The sequence below is a fragment of the Penicillium oxalicum genome, chromosome VI, assembly GCF_001723175.1.
Source record: "Penicillium oxalicum strain HP7-1 chromosome VI, whole genome shotgun sequence".
Classification (NCBI taxonomy): domain Eukaryota; kingdom Fungi; phylum Ascomycota; class Eurotiomycetes; order Eurotiales; family Aspergillaceae; genus Penicillium; species Penicillium oxalicum.
The window spans coordinates 2362941-2387622 of NC_064655.1; the positions used below are offsets into that span (position 1 = coordinate 2362941).

General features: G+C 48.4%; 9 protein-coding genes and 1 non-coding gene across 10 annotated transcripts; 3 read left to right on the forward strand and 7 right to left on the reverse strand.

Moving 5' to 3' along the window:
• Positions 1-109: 109 nt before the first annotated feature.
• On the reverse strand, positions 110-1218 carry POX_f08102 (uncharacterized protein; the record flags this gene model as incomplete). The annotated part of the gene is made up of 3 exons (XM_050116885.1): positions 110-256; positions 325-1047; positions 1117-1218. The coding sequence occupies 3 exons, from the start codon at positions 1216-1218 to the stop codon at positions 110-112; spliced, it is 972 nt and encodes a 323-aa protein (XP_049967024.1).
• Positions 1219-2831: 1613 nt separating this feature from the next.
• POX_f08103 (uncharacterized protein) lies at positions 2832-3164 on the forward strand (the record flags this gene model as incomplete). The annotated part of the gene is made up of 1 exon (XM_050116886.1): positions 2832-3164. One exon carries the CDS (start codon positions 2832-2834, stop codon positions 3162-3164), a length of 333 nt encoding a protein of 110 aa, XP_049967025.1.
• A 3058-nt stretch (positions 3165-6222) lies between these two features.
• POX_f08104 (uncharacterized protein) lies at positions 6223-6744 on the reverse strand (the record flags this gene model as incomplete). The annotated part of the gene is made up of 2 exons (XM_050116887.1): positions 6223-6425; positions 6522-6744. The coding sequence occupies 2 exons, from the start codon at positions 6742-6744 to the stop codon at positions 6223-6225; spliced, it is 426 nt and encodes a 141-aa protein (XP_049967026.1).
• A 603-nt stretch (positions 6745-7347) lies between these two features.
• On the forward strand, positions 7348-7588 carry POX_f08105 (uncharacterized protein; the record flags this gene model as incomplete). Its single annotated transcript, XM_050116888.1, has 2 exons — positions 7348-7404; positions 7454-7588. The coding sequence occupies 2 exons, from the start codon at positions 7348-7350 to the stop codon at positions 7586-7588; spliced, it is 192 nt and encodes a 63-aa protein (XP_049967027.1).
• Positions 7589-9786: 2198 nt separating this feature from the next.
• Positions 9787-10700, reverse strand: POX_f08106 (Pyrroline-5-carboxylate reductase; the record flags this gene model as incomplete). Its single annotated transcript, XM_050116889.1, has 2 exons — positions 9787-10088; positions 10151-10700. The coding sequence occupies 2 exons, from the start codon at positions 10698-10700 to the stop codon at positions 9787-9789; spliced, it is 852 nt and encodes a 283-aa protein (XP_049967028.1).
• A 604-nt stretch (positions 10701-11304) lies between these two features.
• On the reverse strand, positions 11305-11404 carry POX_tR152. The gene has a single exon. It is a non-coding gene; the product is annotated as a tRNA-Leu (tRNA).
• A 1030-nt stretch (positions 11405-12434) lies between these two features.
• POX_f08107 (putative FAD-binding protein) lies at positions 12435-14397 on the reverse strand (the record flags this gene model as incomplete). Its single annotated transcript, XM_050116890.1, has 2 exons — positions 12435-12446; positions 12511-14397. The coding sequence occupies 2 exons, from the start codon at positions 14395-14397 to the stop codon at positions 12435-12437; spliced, it is 1899 nt and encodes a 632-aa protein (XP_049967029.1).
• A 2161-nt stretch (positions 14398-16558) lies between these two features.
• POX_f08108 (uncharacterized protein) lies at positions 16559-18511 on the reverse strand (the record flags this gene model as incomplete). Its single annotated transcript, XM_050116891.1, has 3 exons — positions 16559-16939; positions 16993-17423; positions 17482-18511. The coding sequence occupies 3 exons, from the start codon at positions 18509-18511 to the stop codon at positions 16559-16561; spliced, it is 1842 nt and encodes a 613-aa protein (XP_049967030.1).
• A 1830-nt stretch (positions 18512-20341) lies between these two features.
• On the forward strand, positions 20342-22914 carry POX_f08110 (Arsenite methyltransferase; the record flags this gene model as incomplete). The annotated part of the gene is made up of 7 exons (XM_050116892.1): positions 20342-20713; positions 20774-20958; positions 21799-22027; positions 22083-22187; positions 22240-22582; positions 22638-22805; positions 22871-22914. The coding sequence occupies 7 exons, from the start codon at positions 20342-20344 to the stop codon at positions 22912-22914; spliced, it is 1446 nt and encodes a 481-aa protein (XP_049967031.1).
• Positions 22915-23209: 295 nt separating this feature from the next.
• Positions 23210-23560, reverse strand: POX_f08111 (uncharacterized protein; the record flags this gene model as incomplete). Its single annotated transcript, XM_050116893.1, has 1 exon — positions 23210-23560. The coding sequence occupies one exon, from the start codon at positions 23558-23560 to the stop codon at positions 23210-23212; it is 351 nt and encodes a 116-aa protein (XP_049967032.1).
• Between the last annotated feature and the right edge of the window lie 1122 nt (positions 23561-24682).

The window sequence follows — 24682 nt, forward strand, 5'->3', positions numbered from 1 at the left end:
GGGGGGCCAAGAGCTCGAAAAAAAGCAGAGTCCGGCTGAATGATCAAGTACGTTGTCGTTACTAGGACGCAATGAGGTCCATTTGACACTTCTTATGCTGGGAATGTTTTTATTGCCGAGGTGACGGCAAGAGATCCTGATCAGCATCGCTAAACGGAGAGTGCCTCGAAGATTCGACCTCACTTCCCCCGGTCCGCTGTTGGTTTCGCAAAGCCGGAAGTTGTCGCCGGCGAGCGTTGATAAACCAATTGCTGATCTGTGGTGCGATTCGTTAGCCCGGGTCTGAATGCCAACGATTAATTCCAGGATGTTTCAAGGCCCTACCTGACTGATAGACAACCCAGTTCGGGTCATAAACATCTGCTTATCTTCTTCACTGGGATACGGGTGATCCAGATGCTCATGGAACCAAGCGCGCAATATGTCCGTGACTGGTTTGGGTAGGTTACCCCTCCGGCGCTTCGTTTTAGGGTCGATCGCATCACCCATAATTCCAAAGTTTGCTGGCTGTTGCGGATGCGCCATCATGTTCTGCGACAATTGATCCGACTCTCCCGGGTACGATGCTCCCGCATGAGGATATGGTGGTTGATTGTTCAAGATGGAGGTTGTATACGGGTCCGGGTTTCGTCGATCGCCCAGCGACCCCGGCAATGAAGCAGACTGCGCAGCTCGAAATTCTTGTGCAAACGGCTCCGATCGTGAGATGCCTAGTCTCTCGTCGGGGAAGCTTTTCCTATCACCCACAGACTGAAGGTCCCGGATCGGTGGGAGGATGGGACTCGGGCCGCGCGCAGCATGGTCGCTCAATCTCACGGAGTAATGATCGGAAACAGGACGTGACGGTCGCTCGTCCGCGCGGGTGGTATATTCATGTGAATGATCTGCGTAGCGCTTCTTCAGAGGGCTGGTTGGCGAGAGGCCAGGTATAGACCTGGGATCCATTGTCGAGTCGTGGACAGATGAGGGCCGCTCTTGTGATTGCGGGCGGGTACTATAGAATGACGCTGAAGAATCGATCTCATCGTGAAGATGAGGCGGGAGAAGCTGTGGACAAGACTATGAGCGGGCTGGACCTTTGGCTACAGATTTGCAGGCGCCACTTCTCTTACTCACCTCGCGAAATGACGGTAACGTTGGGGGATGGCCGGTAGACACCCTATTTGTATACGAAATTGCCATGTCGTTGTCTTCGTCCAACACCCGGCGCTGTGACATAGACGACGAACGGTAATCGAGAGGGAGGAAAGAAGAGGGAGAAAAATGAGAAAAGGAAGAGAAATCGAGAGAAAGGTGGACGTTGTAGATTATGGATCTGAACCAGGACAAGTCGATGGCGTAAAATTGGTTGAAAGGTGAGTGGAGATCCCAACGTGAACAAGCGAGTCGGAGTCGTTCGATGTTCCTTAACGGGTGTTCTGTATGTATTCAAGTCAGATCCCAGAGTGGAGATTCAGCGGGCAGAACGGAAGGGAGGATCGAGATTGAGGAATGCTGAAGAGGTTTGTGAGGGGCGTTGGGTGTCAATCATATGTGTATATGGCTGAATCTACACATGGTCCATGCACGACACTCACCTTGAGATGCAAGTATGGATCTTACATGGGAATTTTCGCAATCACCGAATAATCCAGATCATGCAAGGCGGACGGAGAATGGACACATGAAATGATAGAATTGCTTTGTTCGCGGCCCAAATCTATGCAGGGCTCTTCATGGGTTTTTAATTGCTTTCCCGTGTGCCCCCAAAAGCAACATGGAAAGATTTTGGAGAAAACGGGCTTAGGGGGGAAAATTAAAACAAAAAAAGGAAAGGGAAAAAAAAATCTATAGATGGAGGAATAGGGAACGAGAAACTCAAATAAATGTCACAAAATGAAAAACCATAAATTCGACAAGACTACTGACTTTGTCCATCGATCTGGGACACGTCCATGGAAAAGCAAGAACAGGGGGGGGTAAGGAGGTCACCCAGAAAAATGACGATCGTGGATGCGAAGTGGAGTCTCGAAGGAGCCACTGAATTATGGAGTTGCAGTAGTGCAGCACGCCTCCGTTCTCTTCCTGAGGTATGCAGAGCGGAGAAGACGGGGTGGACGTAAAAGGGCCCTCTCAAAGCACCCTTAAGGTTGAGAGAAAGAACCCTTTGGAGTCTCCGCCAAGGACCTTGTCGTCCATTTTCTGGCATCTGTCATTGTGAGCTCAGTCGCTAGCGCTGACGCCATGAATGGTTCATTAACCGATGTAGAGTCTTTCCGCGATCCTTTTGAGTTTTGCGTGTATTGTCGCGTTTTTTTTATTTATTTGTTTTAAGAGGGAGAGGGGGGGGGGGGGGGGGGGGGGGAGAGTAATTGCCATCTCGACTTCATGTGTCTTATTTCAAGAGTAAGAGCCGTGGATTGTGTACATACATAGCTGGGACATTTCAAGAGCACCACGCTGTTTCAACCGCTTCTTCCACAGCTTCTGAAAACCCTTGGGCCGAGTTCACGAGCCTCTCTGGATCGCGAAAAATTGCCGAACATTCATATCTGGAAGTTGGGCTTGTCGAGGGTCCCATGCGAGCGGCACCGGAGTCATCGAACGATCTCTACGGTATAAACATGGGACGTTGAAATATTTATTCCTGGTCCAGTGCACATGGTCGTTGAATATGAAAAATGCTCGGTCCAGGCCACAATTTGTTGAGCCGCAGGTAAGTGGCAACTCAGTCTCGTGGATCCGGTAAATTTATCGGAATCATGTCGGATGAAAGCAATCACCTTACTAGACCGGCCTACGGTGGCTCCTGTCGTGGACGGAAGTTTATTTTCCTCCTCTATCTCCACATCATGCCTGCGGAGGACAACGGTGTTGACATGGATTCTCGAAGGGTGGCAGTGACGACTCGGGTGATAGTTGCTCAGGATCAGCGACATCGGCATCCCTGGAATTCATTATTTGCAGCTCGGCGTGCTCGAACGGCCATTGATGGTTCTGGCGGACTGGAGTGGATCAACAATCATGTGCATGGTCTGGTCCATCTCTTGCGCACTTTGCAGCGTCGTCTTGCTCCAACGGGCGAAAAGAAGATTTACCTCCTGAAAGGCCCGCAATGGGTGAGAGGTGTGCGAAAGACGAAGGACAGTTCAAGTTCGACAGGTTGCGTGTATCATGTCCTGTAGTATATGGGTAGACTACGCCTGCATTGTGTCTCGTCTCCACGTTCGATCACTGACCAGGGCTGGGGAGACCTGGGAAGTTTTTGTGGTTTATTCCAATCCACCACCCAGGAGGGGACCTGGTCGCTGCTCTTACAATAAAAATAGGCCCGCTGGGTCACCAGCATGTGTGGGAAAGGGATCGGCGTGGGCGTGTTCGAGCAGCACGCACTGAGAAGACTTGACGGCGTACAGCCAACCAATCGTTGACTGTGTAGACTGTAACCTAAAAAAGCCGAGTAGGCCACACAGAGTCTCGCCCTTGACTCATCCGACCTGACATTGAGCGTTTAACGTTCTTCCGTTGGTCGATCTCATTCAGGTCGTCTTTCCTCGGGCGCGACGAACAGAACGAACGAGGATGATAGAGTTTAGAATGAGCGAATCACACCGTCAAGGTCAAAGAGACCGAGTTCCCCGACGAGGTGCAGATCGCCAGACGCCAACCGTAAACCCTCGAAAGGGGCATTTCCCACTTTGTGGTGCCAAAAGGCAAACGAGAACGATCGCTGGAGTATCTATTGGGCCGTCTCACACCTGCAGGCGTGTCAAATACCCACTCATTCCCACTGGGCTCCAACCCGATCGTTGGGCGTTCCGAGGAGCTTGGCTTGGGACGAGGCAGAAGAATCCTGGTTCAATGGTCCTCCAGGCTTGAAAGGGCAAGGGCTGCCATGAGCAGACGAGGCATACCCTACAGAATACATGTGCAGATACCCGCCCGGTTGGCGAAAATGGAATTTGACCCACGAAGCCGGGATTTTTGGCAGGTCAAGAAACTCGTATAGCGGGGTAAGCCGGCAGATCCGAAGAAATAGATAGACTTGGTCAGAGGCCACCTAGATGGACTCTATAAGCCCTCCTTTCCACAGAGAAGATCAGGTATCCATCATCTTTACCACAATCATCATCGTTATGACCAAGGAATAATTTGAAATTCGAATAATTTTGTAGAATCATCGTCCATTGCTCCATCAACCAATCCAGATGGTGGCTCTGGTAGGGGGCCCGCTGTACCTGAAAATGGAATCGAGCAGAGATGGAGAGGAAGCGAGGTCATAACAGAGGATGCAAGGCTCGATCGCAAGGGCAGGCCTCCGATTAGTGGACATGGGCGATCGATCGTCGCTCCACATGTGACAATAATTACCACCGCATACAGTCCTATTCAATTTTAAATACGGTACGCAGGTGCGCACCAAGACAGTGTCCAGGTCGGGCGCTGCGGGGCCAGTGTAATGGGAAGGTGACGGCGGCCTGTGGCGCGATGGGCTCGACAACAGCTCCAATACATGGGTGTGTGCCACATCACGTGGCTGTAATACAGCATGGGGCATGGTCCTACAGTATAATTCAATATACGGTATCTGTTAATGTCGAACACTACGGAGGTTGTGTGATGCCACATATTTACAGTACACCCAAGAAGGCCACAAATGTACAGTCCATATGCATGTCTCACAGCTTATTCCTGAGTGAGGAAACCTGTTAGAAGATCAAGCGAAAATTCGTTGTCTTTTGGCCCCGAACACGTATATCATCGACGTTCCAAGGAGGGTTTCTCCGTCGGTGTTTCAATTATCAGGTGAATGTGCGCGACTTGTGCAATGCATGGTATCTCCCCAAAAGATAATGAATAGACTTTGCAGTTGTACGTAGTGATGTGGTTTGGGCGATGGTCAAATTCGGACTAAGTCGTGGTATCATGCTCAATACAAGAGCCTTCTGTGTCCGTAAATCCATTCGTCTGGCAATACAATTGCTCTGTACTCGCTCAGTGTCTGATATAGGACTTATAAGGCGTGCCCTCTCCTGTCAAGTAGCGATATACCGTGGAATATCGGGCATGGACGTCAAGCAACAACTAAGACGACGGCGCATATTGCGTTACACGATCATTTCCTTTTCTAGGATAGTGACCAGGGCAATCAAGAGGGAAATTTGAGAGGATGCTCGGTGCGACATGGGGAAAACGCCTGAGCTCCTCTTACTGGGTTTGTCATTGGGTAAAAGTCTGTTGGCGCTTTGACAAGAGAACTCCACCTCTGGAACTCGATTTTTCCTTTCATCACCGGCGGCCAACTCGATAGGCTGAAATCGTGAAGATCAAGCATAATGCATTGCACTGGTGGACCTGACTAACATGGCAACAGCTCCAAGCCCCATACGTAGATCTTTCTGTGTCAGTGGAGTGATGATGCCCTGTGCGGGGGAGGCTTGAAGACATTGCGATACAACTGTGTGAAATATACAGTACGTATGTAACTAATACAGTAATGGGCATTATTATTGACTCTCCAGTGGCGCCATGCCCAAATGATGGTTCCCTCCATTGGCCACGCTAGCCGTTCTGGTCTTGCAATGCTCCGTGATACTGTAGATGCGTCAGAAGGGGGTCTCATCGAGGCTGCGTAACGCTACACCCTGGACATTGTACTTGATTGGCAAAGCCCATCAGGTCCCACGGTATGTAAAGCGGCCAAATAAATTACAAGGACCTCATATGTACAAACATATGTATTGGCCAATCATAATACGTGGCGCTGATATCAAGCTTGTCCACCAGTCCACTTTCCGAAAAAGGAGAGGGACCGTGCAACGTCAGGGTGGCTGAGAGCCTCTTGGCCAACAATTAGGCTCAACAAATGTGAAAAAGAACGCTTTGGCGGAGTTCTTTAATGCTTGCAAGAGGTTTGGGAAGTTTCCCATTTTAGCAAGTCCAGCACACTGTCTATCTGCAATCATCAAGGTCGTCAAATGGGAACCATGAATCGCTGGGTTGATCCTTGGCTGGTGAACCCTCGGAAGCTTGACTAGGATGTGCCCTCGTTACAAACCAAGGCAGTCTGGTTTATGAACCTATCACCAAGCAGTCTCATCAGTAGGCACGAGGGCAGGCGACCTGTGTGGCTCCATGTGATCCCCAGACAGAACGCACTCATCTGGATCCAGAGTGTCGGAGAAACAGATTCGATGGTAGCAGAACCCTGATCCCAAGTTTACTTCAGACTATGAGAGTTTGTCAAGATCTCGCCGGGACGCCCATGAGAGGTATTGGAATATCCAGGCTTGCTTGGTGATATTGAAAGAGTCGGCTTCTGTTGCGCTTCCTGAATCGCCCCCATCCCCTCTTCAGGTAGGTGCCCGAAAGCTCTTCTGTCTCAACGTTCTGTGCGGACACAACCTGAAGCTTACAACCATAGACGAAAGTATTATCAATACTCTCTAGTTCTATAGCGCAGCGGTGTGGTGAAAAGATTCCAATGGCAGACTTGGTATTTCACCCTGCTCTACTGCCGTGAATTCACTATAGCCCCGTACCGCCCGTCAAGTGATTCCTGAACTCATGCCAATTCAATCGGCCAAGGTCTTGGAGAGAGATATATTGCTCTTTCTTGCGATCATTCGTGCCTGGAATGGTTGTAGTAGAAGACCCTTTGATCACAAAATCGTCGCTCTTCTTGTATCGTACGTCCTTGTATGTAGGCTTCAGTACTGTCGTGTTGGACTCCGCAGACAAATTGAATTGGTTGAAAAACCACATGAGCTCAATCACTCGATGGCCGGAGGACCCAGGGATCGTAGTGGATCGGGCTGACCAGAGGTTGGACGGCAATACATTTCAAGGAACAAGACAGCGCGAATTATTTCAGCCAATCCTTTCTTCGAGCCATTGAATCTGAGAGAGCTTCAGTAGGATTGGAGTCTGGGCCAGACCGATTGAATGGGGGCTATAGAGAAGACCTCTCTCTATACGACACTGACTCGAATATCGCAAAGCTAGCTTCCGTAGTTGTTCCGGTGGGCATCCGTCTAAGCGGATCACGCTCAACCGAAGCAGGCCCCGCCTAGATGCTCGGCACGACTAGCATTTCGGATCAGCCATAGCGACAATCTAAAGTCTAGGGGCCACTCGATGGAATTTCTGATGAGGCATCACTAATTGTTATATGAAACCCTAAATAAAGACTATTGCTCCAATATTGACCCGAGACCATGAGCATCGTATCAGCCACAGAACATGAATGAAGAATACGAAGACGAGAGAAAAAAAAGAATTGAGGAGGCAATGGGTCGATGTATTGCATGGTATGAAAATATGCTTGATTCATGCGCGTCTTGCACATCGACAATCCTCCGCCTTACCATGACTTTGATGATCCATCATACAAGACTTGACACACGTATGTGCACCACAGCAGAAGTAAGTACACTTATACTGCTGTACGCAGTAATACAATATTACTGAACAGAGTGCTTATGCAGCGAGTTACCGCGCCATATATGCGGGACCGTGTGGCCATGCAACTTGCTATCCCGGTTGTCGGGTACGGATGATCGGGTATCCCCCTTCTTCCGATAATCACAATCTGACTCTCTGGATGTGATTGGACAATATAGCTTTCTCGAATACAGGCTGGAAAAAAAACTTTCTTTCGGAATAAAAGCCTGGATTGTTATTAACCCAATCGGCAATTTGATGTTATTCACTGTCTTCACAGGTCATAGTCTGACAAGAGGTATAATTGCATTTCTTGTGGAAGGGTGTAGCTGTCATTTAATCACGCCATCTCATCACTAGCGGCCATTGACTCTAAGGACCTTCCTGATCCGTATCGGGCTTCTGTGTTAATGTGGAGCAAGTTCCTCAAAAAATTAGTTAATATGATTTATGAATTATTCATATGACATTCAAATACAATTCGTATCACTGATCGCAATACATACAATACGCGTTCTCAATACGTGTATGCATACCGCGCTGTATACCGTCTACCGTTACAAAGCTCGATATTTCTTCAGCAACAGCTGAATTGCATGCAACAAATATCGAATACCTACGTCTGGCATGTGGGGGGAGAGGGGTGGGCTCTCTTAAGCCGCCCCTACAGGACAGAACGACAGACACACGATGTAAGGGAGCGTGGGGGATGGTTTTTTTCTATTCTTGTTTCAGGGCTCGAAATTCTGCAGTTACCTGTCACACTTTGAGTTCGGGCTAGGACGTTGAAATGTCCCAATTTCCTGGTCACTGGGAGGAATGACGATCGGAAGATCTGCCCGAGACGAAGTTTCTGTACAGATCTTCTCCTTGAATCCTCGGTACACTGCCACATGCAAAGTTCATTGCGTATTTCTAGAGGCTGTGGAACCTAGAAGAAAACTGGACCAGCCAGAGTATGCCTGGCAGCCTGCAAAAGGAGCCAGAAAGAGGATAGTAGCGATGATCAAATTCTGTGTGTGTGTGGGGGGGGGGAGACAGAGGAGGTGGAGAAGGGATTCATTCAACACATTTGACATTTTCAAGGGGCCTGGCCACATGGTGGCTGCAGCACCTGGAAGGTTCCATCCAGTTGGGACGGTTTAAGGCCTACTTGGTCACTTTGGATTTGCCTTATCCAGGCAAATAAGATCATCTGCTGACTTTCCATACGGCTTGGTTCTCGAGCTGCCCAGTGCGAGCATCACTTCTTGGGGTGAAAGAGGCGTTTATTGGGTCATGTAAAGGTTTGGCTACACGAGGATGCTAAGGCTTAATCTTAGTTCCACTGACCGGACCGAGCCAGGTGAGGTTGGTCTGTTGTTCACGCAATCCGCGGATAAAAACATTCTCAGGAGGGCCAGGCGACGGAAAATATTCAGCACACATCTCGCATTCTTTTAATCCGTGAAGAGAAATGAAGACTAGTGGACCGAACTGACGGAGCGTTAAGTATGTGAAGGAAGTTGAGATCGTAAATTGAAAGAATGTGATAAAATTCATCGCGCTATGGGACGGGACGATCATCCCTTCGGTTGGTAATAGCTAAATCTATTGGTGAACCCGTTTCATCTGTTGGAGAGAAGGAGAGATCGAATGTCTTACTTAGGTATTGTATTTATGTAACCTCGGAGAGCGTCCAGGAGCGTTGCTGCATTGCGCAGATGTAGCAATAGCGTGCGTTGTGTCTTTCTTCCTCGGCTTTGGCGGCTGTCTTAAGGGTCAATTCCAGACTAGCCACCCCACGCTTTACGAAACCATCAACTTTCCCTCAAGGTCAAGGTCAAAAGATCATGACACCTCATCGGGGTGTTGTTCCACCTCCTTAGACCTTGTCAACTTTGAGTGATGCGTATACCCGACATGAGAGGCGTGTCTAAAAACATCGATGATGGTGTAAGTCTCCTATGCGCTACCATGATTACTCGTCATGTCTTCATATTCATTGAGTCAAGAACATTTAAGAACATCCTGCCCTTAATCTGCTAAGAGATGTACGAGCGGGATCCAACCTGTGGTTGAGATAGGGGAGAGGGAACGTGAGAGACGTGCCGGTTTATAGGTCAGCCAATCTGTTCATGAGCCTAGAATCTTCCCAAGTCATTGTAAAAATGGCCAAGAATTTTTCACAGTGCATCTGGTTAATCAAGCCGTGCCAGGAGCAGTCGCTGGTTACAGGACTTGGGGCAAAGCTTTTGAGATCTCGCTATGTCAGCGCTCGACAGGTACGATGGGGAGCCTCGCCCCTTCTCCATTAAGCCATATCAAGTGCAGACGCGACTTCCTTGGCTTTTCTTGACGTACATCAGCAGCCGATAAACGATCCTACTTGGCAAGAGTATTGCCCAGCTCAGCAGCACGACAAGCGGCGGCTTTGACTGCCTTGTCCACAATTTGTTCAAGGCCCTCGGCTTCGAAAGCTTGAAGGGCAGCATATGTAGTGCCATTGGGGCTGGTGACATTCTTGCGCAACTGGCCCGGCTCCTCGGAAGACTCGACAAGCATTTTTCCGGCGCCAAGACAGGTCTGAGAGGCGAGACGTGTAGCCTGCTCTTTCGTCAAGCCAAGAGACATGGCACTGGTCACAAGGTGTTCTACAAGAGCAAAGAAATAGGCGGGGCCGGAGCCTACGAATGCGTGTGAGCGGCTGACTTATTGTTTGGACAACCATTCAGTAGGGCCTACATACCTGATAGACCGGTTACGACATCGAGAAGCTCTTCTCTGTCAACCCATTCGGTGGCTTTGCTGACACTGCTGAGTAGAGAGTTGACCAGGTCCTTTTCGGAAGCAGACACATCTGCGCTCGCGAATGCGCCGGATGCGCCCTCGCTCACCAGGGCAGGGGTATTGGGCATCACCCGCACAACGTGTGCAGATCGCCCGTCACCTGTCCGCGACCACTCCTGCAGACTGCTGAGGGTAATGCCCGCTGCAATGCTGACGAGGACGGGGAGATTCTTGCGCTGGGTCCATGATGCACCCAACTCCTCGCACACTGCCTTGGTGACCTGGGGCTTGACTGCGATGATGACAATATCTGCATCACCACCAGCTTCCGTGTTGTCGGTTGTTGTTCGTACACCAATCGTGGCGAGCTTGCTTCGGTTGACTTCCCAGGGCTCCGACACGTAGATGTTCTGTTTGTCGATGCCTCTATTCACAAGACCACCGATGATGGCAGAGGCCATGTTGCCTCCACCGATGAAGGCAAGCTTACTCTCCTGAAGGCCGGGCATTTTCTGTGTATGACTGGTACTGGAACTTCGACGAGGGAGCGCGATTCCTTTTGGTAGAGATGTTGATGTTGGTAAAGCACACCCCACTCTTAAAAGGCTGGATCAAGGCGGGGCAGTATCAGCTGTAGACTTGAATTTGCAGACCGCCCGGGAACAACACCTTTGTTAGACTGTATGATTGTGGTCGATAGAGAAAGACACGATGTGAAATCACGGAATATGAACTTTTTTTAATTTGCTTTCACGTCGACTTTCTTGTGAGACTGGAAGTATGGGCAAGTCACCAATTATAGCCACGATCACCTGTACGGACAGCGTAGAGTCAACTGACCCAGTTGACTTAATAGTCCAGTGGCGGAGCCGGCCCGGTCAAACCGGGTCTGAGCTCCGTGACTTGGTAGCCGCTGCGACTGAAGAATTAACATCCGTCGACAGGGCTTGACAAGCGGGCACAATTGGCTCCGACGTGGATCGATATTTGATAGTGGTAATTAAATTGAACTTCACAAAGAGAAAAAAAATACATCGTGATCCTCGAGTTGTGGGGGAGGAACCCGCATTTTGACGGTGGAGCAAGGGCTTGTAGAGCAGGCATGCAAAAACATGACAAGAGTGGGATTCGAACCCACGCCCCTTTCGAGACACGGAATTTTGGACCAGGTGAACCTGAACCGTGCGCCATAGACCAACTCGGCCATCTTGCCTATTGATGATAACTTACACACATTTTGACTGTTCATACATTGTCATGACCTCCACTAAAGCATTCCATCAATCCTTACACATGAACGCAATAAGATCCAAATGTCAACGTGCTTGTCGCGTCTTCCAGGTTTTGCAAACTTGATCGTTTTCTTCCGGGTAATATGATTTTGCTGAGGAGAAATATATTTTATTCGTATCCTGTAAATGGACATAACCGATACGATGTGCCTGGCTCAGTGATCATCATTTATCTTCCAGTGGATATATATCCGTCACTCTCGAGAAGGCGTGGCCCTACGGAGCGTGTCAATGTCTAAGCAAAAGAGTGTGCTAGGCAAGAGAACGTCACGTCCGCATCGCTACAAGTACATCGGCGCTACGATGCGGATTCCAGTATACATGGGTTGATTCATCACCTGCCATGTCTCTGGTAACGGAAGCTTCTACCGAGCACATAACACGTAGTCGTGACGAATGTCCCATTCAAGATAGAAGTATTACCTACAAAGCTGGGTTGTACACCAAAGAAGCACCCGTAGATATCAGGATATGGGGACAAATTCGCTGATTTACAAAGTAGTGTACAGGTAAAATAGTGATCGCCAAGGCCTCAAAAAGCAGACTGTATGAATACCTCCAACGCCTGGCCTATACATAGCCATTCGGTAAAATAAAATGAAATCATCACACGAGCATATAAGTCAAGGAAGAGAGACAGAGAAATGACCGACCCGCTATAATACACTGGAATGAAGTTGCAAATCAGCGAAGCCAGATTCATTGTTTCGGAAAAGAAGAGGCGGAAGACCATCCCCACGGACTTCAAGTGACTGAGAGTCAGAATTGTCGCGCGTAGCGATCGCGTCACCCAGCGCGCATGAAAGGAGCATTCGACAGAGACTGTTCCAGCGTGATGTGTATTCTGCACAAGCAGATCGAAGTAGGGGCAATATAGACGTGCCAATAGGAAGGGGAAACGGCGAGAGTAAAAAGAAGAATGGCTGGCAGATAATGTTCCCTTGAACCGGATCACCAAGTTTCCTGTGCCAAGTTAGCAACGGAGTACGCCAGACGCAATAGACAGGGGCGGGCCAGGTTTGCATACCGCGATATATTGCCCAGCCTCCTTCTTACGCTGCCAAAACAGCTCTGCCTCCCTCGCATTCAAATTGCCCTTCGCCATTGCGACATCAACAAGCGCAGCCTCTACACCTTCACCCATACCCTTCCCGCTACCGCACACAAACACACGTCCGTCAAGCGCGTTGATCACATACCAAACAAGATCGGCCTGGTGGCGTACCTCCTCCTGGACATAGCGACTTTCGCCACGACGACTCTGAACTACGGTTCGAACCTTGTCTTCGTCAACACCCCACTCGCCACTGTAGAGTTCGTCCAGAAGAGAGTCGCGTACGCCCTGAAGAACCCATACTTTGTTGGCGCAATTGGCCGATTGCAACCGACGCTGAACGAAACCTCGGAAGGGAGCGACACCGACTCCAGCGCCGATGAGCAGCATAGGGCCGTCAGAAGCGAATCGCTTGGCCAGGGGATTGGCCATTAGACCACGGAACATCGGGATGTGAAGATCGTGCTTCTCGCCCCTTGCCTGAGCCTCGATTGCCTGCCGCGCAAGCCGCTCTAGATAGCCGGAGCTCACGCCGGTACGCGACCCACCTCGCCAGTCCGGAGACTCAGCAACGGTGACTGCAACCTCAACCAAACGGCGGCATTCATTACCCTTGAACTGGCACGAAATCATGGGATCTTGAGACAGAGAGTAGAATCGAGGCATGAGCGTATTCAAGACCGAGAGAAGGTGATCCAAAGGAGGCCGCGCAGAGGGAAATGCGTGAAGAAGCTGTGAAAGGCTGACATGGGAACTGGTGCGAAGATCACAAAATGCGCCTTGGCCCTCTGCAGACGACAGATATTCCAGTATCTTCTTCTCGTTAGGCTCGGTCGTATACTCGGCTAGCAGGCGGAATAAAGCCTTCGTAGGCGCGTAGCTCTGGATATCGGAACACCAACTAAGAACTTCTCGTCGAGAAGTGATGAGCTCACGAGGCTTTTCATCGCCCCATATGGTCGGCCATCGACCACTCGCCGTCATCATGCACACTTTTCGGTCACGCATCGATCGGGGGACTCCCAATAAATTGAAGATATCCTCAACCTCTTCATCCTTATTTTTGGGACAGACCCCAATTGCTCCACCGACAACAAAATCAACCATCCCACTCTCAGCGGGATAATCAGTGACATCGATGTCAAAATGATACGTCCGCTTCTCAGCACCATCCTTGGTCAACTCACGAGCATGGTGAAGCGGAGCCCGGTATACTTCGTATGGAGGATGCGGCTGCACAAATTGAGGTGGATGGTCCGAAGGACCCAGCCGGATGGAAGTGGCATACGAGGGAGCAGGCTTGAATGAAACCGTCTTCTCGGGGAGAGGAGCGATCTCGCTCAGTTGGCTGTCCATTGTGAGCATATCCAGGTTGAGTTGCAAGCTAGTGAAAGCGGCATTGGTAGGTGCTGCGATCGAATTGAAACCTGAGATGGGGCCGTCCAACGTCTGCAGTGAACGTCCGCGACAGCAGCCTCCTCCACAGCACAAAGACTGGATCTTTTGCGTGCCGCCGGTGCCCACACTCTCTAAGACACGTCGCATATCGTCTGTACTCTGGGAGATCAAGACAGTCGAGGCTCGCCGAGGGCGACTGTCTGACTTGAGCCTATACTCAACTCCATCGTGAGCCTCACTAGGCGGGGTGATGGGAGAGTTCGAAGCGTCAGAGTCGAGCGAGTCACTATCTCGAGAGGCCGGTGAACCGTTGAAACATAATTCAGACACCGAGAGCGTACGGACACCACGAGGCTCTTCAGGAATTGGGTTGTCTGGGTGTGATGTTGACGATGCAGGGATCTCGTGTAAGGAACTCTTTCGACGAGAGCTAACATCAAAGCTGGTGGTCGTTGAAGGCATTATGGTGGTGGCGAAATGCGTGTGCACTATGGTGGATGATGGGTAAGTCGTCGGGGCCAAGTTGGACAAGTATTTCAATTTTTGTAGATACCCACGCATCAAGGAAAGACGATGGATGAGGAAGGAGAGCCGGCCGCACCGAAATTATGCAAATGTCGAAAGATTCAAGACAGTTCTGTGTTTCCCTTGCGACTTGGGATGCGTTGAACCCCGAAGGATTTGCCCCAGATGACGATTGCCGTTTACCTCACTCGTCGTTCTGTGTATCGGTCGCACATAAAACAGGTCAGAAACAGAGCTTGGATAGAAAGCTGCAGGCGGATATTCTTGTTGCTGGGTAGTCGATTGGGAGAGTTGAAAGGTCCGTCGCCGAGGTGGTCAGAATTGAAGGATCGAACTCCGCGGATGCCGAGCGGTTCCATACGATCAGTCGATGGGAAATTACGGGAACGTCGGCAAATGGGGGAGAACGCGGGTCCGAAAGGTGTGCTTCCGAACAGGGAATGGTGGCGGCTGTTATCTGATTTTGCCACCGCATTCTGGGGTTTCCTTATAGCCCTATCCAGGGGGGCTAGGAATCTCGAAGGTTTTCCTCTGGAAAAAAAATGTAGATGAATACCCCTAGAACAAATAAATGACGTATTTGGCAGGCTCAGCAAGCCATCTTTCTTTTTTCTTTACCTGATGAGGTATATCGTGTGAGAATTGACGCCAGCGATTAGCTTGATGAGGCCGAGCATTCATGGTATTGGATGAGAAGTAAAATACGCATACATATGAACCCTTTCAGGCTTAGCCTGCTTGTCTCTTTTTCCTTTCCCTCAGGTCCTCATCAGCTTACTCTTCAGCTAATCCCACCATTAATGATTCTACTGAACAGGAGAGCAACTTTAGTACATAGCAGTTTGTAAAGTGAGTGGTTTGATACTCCATTTAACTTGAAAGTAACTACGTAGCGAAGCGATGCGCTTTAGAGGGGAACGAATTCTATATCCCTAGGGAAAACAAATAATCGCGGAGCGTACATAGCGTGTTAGTATCTTTGCGGAGCGCAGCGTACATAGCATGATATATATAATCAGTCTCTGAGGGTTTAAGGGTCCTGATGCTGATTGGTGTCACGGGAAGCGTTCTGGGCGCACACTGACCAACGAGACTGTAAAGATCATTAATATCCGCAGTTGCGGATATTGCCCAAAATCCGGTATATATTCTATATGTGGTACGCATAATCAAGTCGCACATCCGGTCGTATCTCGCGCCTGTGACAATTGGTTCATCAATGACGGGATTGTTCGACCACTCTCTCCATCACGTCACACTCTATCAAAATTCCCAATTCCTCGCTTTTCAGGCCCACAACCATCCTCAACAATAACAACACTTCAATCGTGAAATCCCTTCCAATTAGCCTACTTGAGTAAAAAACCAGCTCCTCTGACAATTTTCCGTTTTAGTTATAGTCCAACACGGGGACTCGCGGGGGTGATAGATCAGTGTAAAAATATTCAGGCTTAACACCCTTATATTTAAGTAGCTTTCGCAAGGATGTCTCCTAAAAAGATAGTAATCGATCTTGCCGCTACGCTTGCACTTTTACTAGCTAGGGTTTAGCTCGTGGAGCAGTACACTTATAATGAATACGTGCACGAGCCTACCTAATTTCTCTTTGAGACCTCTAGCTGTTCCTTGAACCGTTCGCCCTCTCTAAGTCAATCCTTCTAATCATATAGCCTTATCACAAGATTGTTGAGCGGAGACAAGAACAAACAAGTAGGTTGAAAAACCATCAATCATTTGTTATTCATCTCGAAGGATTTTGACTTTTGTCCGATCATCAAAGCAACAGCTGCCTCGACTGGCACCTTCTGATTTTACCATTCATGAATCTGCCGTAACATCTTTTCCGCAACCATCATGCTTTGCTGTGGAGCTATCGAATCACACCACAGATTCCACAGGTTGGAAACCTCTGGAAAGAGCTTCGTTACACTCCATACTAAAGATAAGGTGTTTGAATCTACGTCTATGGGGCATGAAAGTCATGACCGAAGATCCCCTATGTTGTACCTATAGATCAAAACGCATCATTCAAAAACTGGAAGCATCCTGGAATACAAGCTCTTAAAACCAAGGCATGAAATAAAAAAGGCGATCATGATCAGGCTACCTGAACATGACTCGCTCCCGTAATATCCTTGATGTCACTGAACACTGCTTCGAGGGGGGTGAAAATTCCAGTGCCGTTGGGCCGTCCTCCGAGGAAGAGGCCAACTACTTCGCGTGACGCGGGATCAAAAACAAAGGACCCAGAATCTCCAGGCTGTGCAAACGGTTGATCCGAGAATCCTGAGGATACTGTATGCTCCCACGTCTCTATGAACTGGTCGTCGACTTTGTGGAGGTGTACCTCCCTTAAACCTGAGTACTTCCCGCTGGTGTAGCCTGTGGAGCGTCCGACTTTAGAGTACTCATTATCATGCTCTGGATGCGTTGTGGAATCGAAGCTCAGCAACGGCCTTGTATGGCGATAGCGGTAAGGCTGCAAAATGTGATTAATAGGTGATTTTGAAGGGCGGGAATGCAACGACTCACTGTGTTGGTCCCACGTCTTTCCTCAGGAATTTCTATCAAAGCCCAGTCAAGTATGAAAGGCCGATAAGTATGATTCTGAGATCGCCATAATTCACTTCCAGCAAACACTGGGCCAAGAGTGTAGGTCTCCCTTTCAATGAAACTTCGCACCTTGTCACGCTGTCGCCTCAGAGTCTCTGAAGCTTGCCGCTGGGTATTGTACCAATTTCGGTCCCTTGGGTCCACGAAGCACATGTTTGGATCTGCTTCCTGGCTCCTAATGGCCTGCGCTATGTCTCGGAATCTTCGGGTCTCAGTGCGCTGAATATACAGATCGAGGTCTTCGAGAGTATTCTTGAGATCTTCAAGGGAAGGGTGGTCGATTTCTAGAAGCCCCTGGACCTGCGTTCGTTCTTGCGGCCGTAGAGGGCTAGTCTCCCAACGTTTGAAGACTACCTTATATTTCAATAAGCGCCCTAAGTTAATTCTTGAAAGTGGAAAGGAACTCACCTTCCTGGGCCCGACCAGTGGCAAGGGGCCCTTGACGACGACCATGTGGCGGATAGACACAGTGAAATGCGGTAAGCGCAAAGATCCTCGAGGGTTTACCTCGCCAGTGAAGCTCAACCAGGCCCCCGAGTGTGGAGCTGCCAGCCATGCTAGAGTGAATTCCCAGACTGACACCGGGGTAGACCGCTTGTGTGATAGCATCGACTTCGAGCAGAGGTGGGTTGAAGCACCAGATGACACTGTTTCTCTCGAACAGGACGTTGGTATTTCGTATGCCGCGGGACCCGAGAAGATTTTGAATTTCTGTTCCAGCAGCGGACCAATTTCGATTCGATTCCTTTCGCACACGCACGATCACAGTTATTGGGTTTCCCTGTGGCGTCTCACTCATGCCATATCGCCAGCATCCAATTCCGGCCCAGTCATTGCAATGCAGTGTGCGAATGATATCAGAGGCGATGGAGTCCCAGAGTCTATAAATCGCTTCTGATGAGTGAACCGGGATGCATCGTAGAGGTTTTAGCGTGAAGCTCTCAATGATGTCGACGTTGACTTTTAGCTGAAAAAGCCGGCGAAGGATTTGGTGAATGTACTTTGCTAGACCGGTGGCACCCCTTGGATTCTGCTTCGTAATGATCAAACATGTCGGTAGAGCTTCTTCTTCCGGGTCGACAATCGAGCGACGACCTCCGAGTGACAAAGATAAATACTCAATACCACGGTCGCGGAGGATATTGGAAATGGCCCTGAGCATCTTTGAATGTCGAGAACGGAATCGAGTTTCACTCTCAAATTCCGGGCTGAGCTCTGCGGGTCTCGCCAAAAGAGAGCACAGAATAGGGCCCCCGGCTCTGTGTGGGGATGATAGAAATCCATCGCGGTCAACCTGGAAGTTGCCATCGAAGGGTATTGGGTCTGCATGCGAGAGGTTTGCATGTGAGGGCGTGGGACGGAAGCTGAGCGCATGAGCGCTGGCCCGATAGAGAGTAATGTCATGTGCAGATTGGACTGATCCGTTTGAGGTAGACATCGTGAATTGTTGAAGTTGATCGCGTTAATTTTGATTTATCACGTGAAAGAATTGTGAGCACTTGGTAGGAAGAAATGATGAGTTGTCGTGGAAGATAGATAAGAACCTGGGTGTGGAAGTGTTATTACGAGTTGAAATAATGAGCTGCTTGTGTGAGTCTGGTAGACGCTTAAGATAGAAAAGTTGTGAGACAGATAGTGGAAGTGAGTTACCATGAATTCTGAACTGAGAAGGGATGTCACAAGGGTTTAAGTAGATGAAATGCTTACCGAGATGTCGCCAGAAGGTGATAGGAGGGGTTATGGTCAAGATTCAGGAAGCGGTCTCCCGTTCGGGACGATATGGCGTTGATAACCAGAGTGAAATACGTCCAATTACGTCCACCCTTTCAAAAGTCAAATAAAACTGCAGTCATGACTCACAGAAAGATCAAGAATTTAGATGAGAGGATTTGAGAACTCATGATATGTGGCGGTGGAATCGCTAAACATTATGTGAGTATTGAGCGATATTGTAGTCATTCAAGACATCTCCGAGGAAACCTTCAGCCATCAGATTTCTCTATAAGCTCTCTTACCTCTCTGTTACTTTAATATAGATAATCATAGCACTAAGCAGTCGTTAATGAAGGGTTTCTTATATCATTAGTGAGGTGAAAGTAAGGTGAGAGCAGGGTAAAATTAAGGTTTGATAAAATATCCCTTTATTTCGAGATATGAATTTATAGTAACAGTGTTTCTTGCTATATATATGTGTTTCCTTTCTGCGCTTTGAGAGTTGGTTTTGACGCCTTGTTATTAGCTGTTTCGTCCGGCGGCTTACGGGTAGTTCTGCTGTTTTACTATATCAAAATCTTGCTAGCCCTACTTAGGCCTTGTAATTACTCGCGGCGGGCCGGCCTTTTAGGATCAACGCGCGAGTGATTTTCTTGTAGGTTAGCCTTCCTGGCTTAAACTTAAGAGTCGAGGACTCAGGATTCTCAACGTAGTCTACCTCGCCACTTCGAATCTCCCCCGACAGGTCGTCGATGTAGTAGGCCCACGGTCATGAACATGGACTCTCATCATAGAAATAGTGAGAAGGGGGATTTGATCCTGCCCTTGGTCATCACCCGGTCCGTATTGGACCGTGCACAAACGAACCCGAGGACACCTTGGCAGTGACATGCTAGAAACAGCCTTGACGAATGAAAGATGTCGATGTTATTTAGAACATTTTAATGACTGTCACTATGCCCTTTTAGTAGAGTCGGCTCACCCTGGATCGATCAGGTCCCCCTCTGTCGTGAAGGTCGCATCCGTCTTAGCTAGGGTAGCTTGTGAAAGAGAAATATGGTAGTAACCGAGAAGGCGATATAGTGTGTTCCAAAAATTTGCTTAATCTGTCTCGACAATCCCAAAATCCCCAAACCGAAGCGACTAGACCAGTACAAAATCCTAGCTCTCTCAGCTAGTACTTATAGTGGCTTACTGACTCCGCATATTAACCTTATTCGAAAAGCATACAAAGAGGCGGTCTATATGCAGAAAATGGCTACGGGCAATAGGCAGTGCGAACAGCGAGCCACTTGTTTCATAATCGTCGTACTTAAAATGAACTTATCTGCTTCTACTTCCAACAGTCCGCGGCTTCGTACGGATTTGGACCCTGCAACTTAACATAGTCAAGTTCCGTCAAGATTAGTCAGCGCACATCTCGCAAAAAGCCTCTGGATGAATCCGCCATCTTGAACCGACATATCCTCTTAGTCAATGAATCTCTGAGAATATTCCCCTCACCTTCATATTCTATAATGCCCCGAGCGAAAGTCAAAACCAAGGTGAATACTCTATGCTGTTCGCGTTAACGGCGGGGAATCTGACCATCCTCCAGGCCAAGGACCTTGCTAGAGTGCGTAATAATCAACGGAAATGCCGAGCGCGCCAGAAGGAGTACATTCGCGATTTAGAACAGAGAGTGCAACTTTACAAAATAACGCAGCATGCTCAGCTTGATGTCTTGCAGAAAAAAATAGAACTCCTCTCAGTCGAAAATCAGCTCCTAAAACACTTCGTGGAATCAGTAACGCCGATCATGTATTTGGCGTTTGCATCTCCTTTGCCACCATCGCGCGAGGCCGGCGCAGGAACAACTGGATCAGAAGTGGGCTTTGATCTGCTTCTATCTTCAGACTATGCCACCACGTCTAAGTTGGTGCCTGGGGTTAGTTCCATCATTTACCTACTTACTGTCATCGTGAGCATACTCTCTAACAACGCACAGGCGACGAGTGCACTACAGGACTCCAAGTCTATTGATATTAGTAATGATCTTTTCGAAGGAAGTATGATGGCATCAAATACTTTCCTGCCTGAGTGTCTCCTGTTTGATGACCAGGCCGTATACATGCCAGATCTACCGACAAGTGTGGCAGAGATTTCCGAAACGTTGCGTTTCCCGCAAACAGAGTTAGGGCCTCATAATTTCTTGAGTCCGAAGGAGTGTGAGAAACCGGCCTCAGGATGTCCCGCAATGGCCTGCAATTCCCAAACCTCGGTTTCCCTTCCTACGCCCACCGTCTCTTGTTCGGAGGCTTGCGAGCTCTTAGTGGGCTATGCCCGAAGAAAGCCGGACCTAATGAGCCTCCACTTGAGGCTCCAAGACGGATACCGAAAGAGCCTTGTGCCGGGGGAGGGATGCCGGTTGATTATTATCTGTTGCTGAGGGTCCTTTCAGACGTGTCATGACGGAATTCACGCGTAATTCTTGAGTAACCGCAGTAAAATCACGTCGTCGCTTTGGTCAAAATCCATCTGAACAAGTCTGAGCAATTAATATTTGATGTCTTAAATGATACAGACTGATGTCTCGTCCGAGTGATCCGGTGACATACTGGTGTCTCGTATTCCTAATTTATCTCCACGGGCGAATGCCTACGGATAACTTGGGTTCGGTTCCTCAAAACGAGTATTGCAGCCAGACCTAAAGGCTATGACTAAAAAAAATATTTCATCTCAGCGTCATGGAACTTTATGGTCTTGCGTGTTGCTAACACGAGCTAGAGGATATTATTTCTAGTGTGGGATAAAGCTGGTGACAGATCGGCTGGGCAGCCACTTTTTTTGTGGTGACATACCAAGAACCGTCGGCTAGCCAATGAGCGAGTGAAGAATATCCGTCCCCCACATTACAGATAGCAAATATGGTGTTGTGGGAATCCTTAGTAGCACAAGAGAGTGTAAAGACGGGCTTGATCTCTTTCAAAATGATCATTTTGTTCAAATTATCTGATTAAATTTAACTTACAGAACAGAGTTCTCCATTTCCGTTCTCATGAACTCGAAACATACCTATCGCTCTGTGCAAGAGCGCTATGCTGGTGTTGCGAACCAGGCCGACCCTAATAACCAGGGAACTTATGAACAAAAGGTGGCAACGGCATTTGGATATGATCTGGAGGAGTTACGCTCTATTCCCGATAATGCGAATCTAGGTGTTAGCTGTGGGAATCCACTGGCAACAGCAAATATTGGCTTAGTAAGGTATACCCGGTCGTTAGCTATCTTGTGCTAATATTGATGTTTACATATAGGGCGAGACAGTGGTTGATTTAGGTAGTGGAGGGGGAATCGACGTTTTGCTGGCCGCAAAGAAGGTTGGACCGAATGGAAAGGCCATCGGTATTGATATGACGAAGGTACGCCAACAATTTTCTGCCGATACAAACGTATTTTCGTTAAAATTTACAGGACATGCTGGAATTGGCGCGTCGGAACGCGAGAAATGCCGGGGCCATTAATGCATCGTTTATCGAGGCATTTATCACTTCTATCCCATTACAGTCATGCACCGTTGATTGCATCATCAGTAACTGCGTGATAAACCTGGTGCCTGAAGCCGAGAAGCCCCTTGTTTTTCAAGAGGTATTCCGCCTGCTAAAGCCGGGAGGTAGGATTGCAATCAGCGATATTCTCGCAACGCAAGAGCTTCCTATGGAGATAAAGAAGGATCTCTCTTTGTACGTTGGTTGTATAGCTGGGGCTAGCCAGGTCGGCGATTATGAAAGATACCTAAAAGACGCAGGGTTTCAAGGTAATAAATTTAATGCTCCTTTCGACTGGACACCCGGCTGACACTAAGCCTATAGAGGTGTTGATTTTCAACACTAACAGCGACCTAAACATTTACAAGGAAATGTGGCGAAGTGAAACAGCCGACGAGCCGGCCCCTACAAGCTCATGCTGTGATCCTGCGAAACCCAATATATTCAAGGGGACAAAGAAATTGCCGGACGTCGATTTTAACCACTGGACTGGTGAGTCAACCTGAAAAGAATTCAGTTGATACGCTGCTAACCATACCCTTATTCTTTCCCACAAGGCTCCTTCAAGATATTTGCCGTGAAGCCCGACATTCACGGTTGAGACGAGTGAATTGAGCGGAGCACGTTTGGACCCGAATTAAAGATAAAGTATTCAACATGGTTTAGAGCGCCATTGGATCTCCATATAGCTTTACGTTCAATTGAGGTTGTTGATTAGGAATGGCAGTTATGTCGATCTAATGGAAGGCAAAAATCGCCATGAATAAGATCGTCGGAAATCAAGCCTGACAACAGGGACAGTAAATACAACAAAATGTGTAAGGTCGACGTTTGCTAAGCACACAATCTGGGAAACTAGCCCAGTGTTTAGCTCTACCGACTGTCATCGTCGAGGTTCAGCCAGAGGGTTGGAGCTCGGTGATAAGAAACTCAACGCGACGACGGATTTCGTCGCGAATAGGACGCACAGCATCAAGGCCTTGCCCGGCAGGATCGTTAAGCTGCCAATCGAGGTAGCACTTGCCAGCAAAGAAGGGGCAGACGTCTCCACACCCCATTGTGATGACAACATCACTGGCCTGAACTGCATCGGCGGTCAAGATCTTGGGTTTTTGGCTGGTGAGGTCGACACCTTCTACGAGCATGGCTTCGACGACGACGGGATTGATAGAGTCGACTGGGGCTGATCCGGCAGACCGCACTTCAATAGTATCACCTGCGAGATGACTGAGGTAGCCGGCCGCCATTTGAGAGTGACCGGCGTTGTAGATGCAGACGAATAAGACGCTCGGTATATTAGCCACGAGGTGATTAGTTGAGCGGTGGTTGTGGAGTATTTGTGTTCTGAATGGGAGGGGCTGTAGTGGGACAGAAAATGCCTTCGAGATATACATCTTTAAAGATGAGACAAAAAAGGTGTCGGTGCCTTAAGTCTTTATGCCAACGGGAAGGAGATAAAGAGGGCTTTCCTTGGTGTCTATAACCCACACGTTAGCTTCCAGAAGAGCAAGATTAATAACCCCTCGGTCTAGAACATTCTGTTATGTAGGGTGCCGTGTAATAGTGTCGTCCCACAACTCAGTAGCATTTAAGAGGGGCTTTTGGTGAGTCGTAGTGCAAAAGTCGCATCTGGTACAGAGCGCGTTTTGGCGGAATCATAGATTAGTGTCTAGTCATTCAATATGATCAACTAGTATTCTAAAATCTGAAAAATTATAATCCAGCAGCTCCCGACCTTCCTTTATTACGAGGCCCATAGGACGCTGTGGTTGGAAGGCTGTTTGTTATATTGGACAGGTCACTATTGATATCAATCGGGGTGTTACTCCAGCACTATGATTAGTTAGAATATAAGATAGGCCTTGCAATTACTCGCGAGTCAAGGACTCGCGAGTTCGAGTTAGAAAGGCTAGCTCGCGAGCTTTTTATAATATAAGATTTTATACTGCTAAGCTACTCTGAAAAGGTTTATCACTAATAAGAAAAAATGTTCTTATATAGTATTAGGCCTTGTAAAAGTAATTAAGATTAGAAAAAAAAGTTAAAGGATAAAAACTTAATATTTATAACCTATTATATTCTACTACTAAGTCTAATTATATGTCTAAGTCGAACTCCGCTATTTAACGTAATCCACGGCCGAACCGGACACACGGTCGAGCCGGACACCTACCCCAAAATCGCGTCTTCCTACCACCCTGCCTGATTCAATAGCGTACTATGCTACTAATTCGTACTGAATCTTCGCAAAAATCGGCTAATCAGGAGGGCAAGATCCTTTTAGCCCTCGACGATATCAAAAATGGCCGTATTAAATCTATTCGCGTAGCGGCGAAGCTATACGACCTACTAAGTTCTACCCTATACGA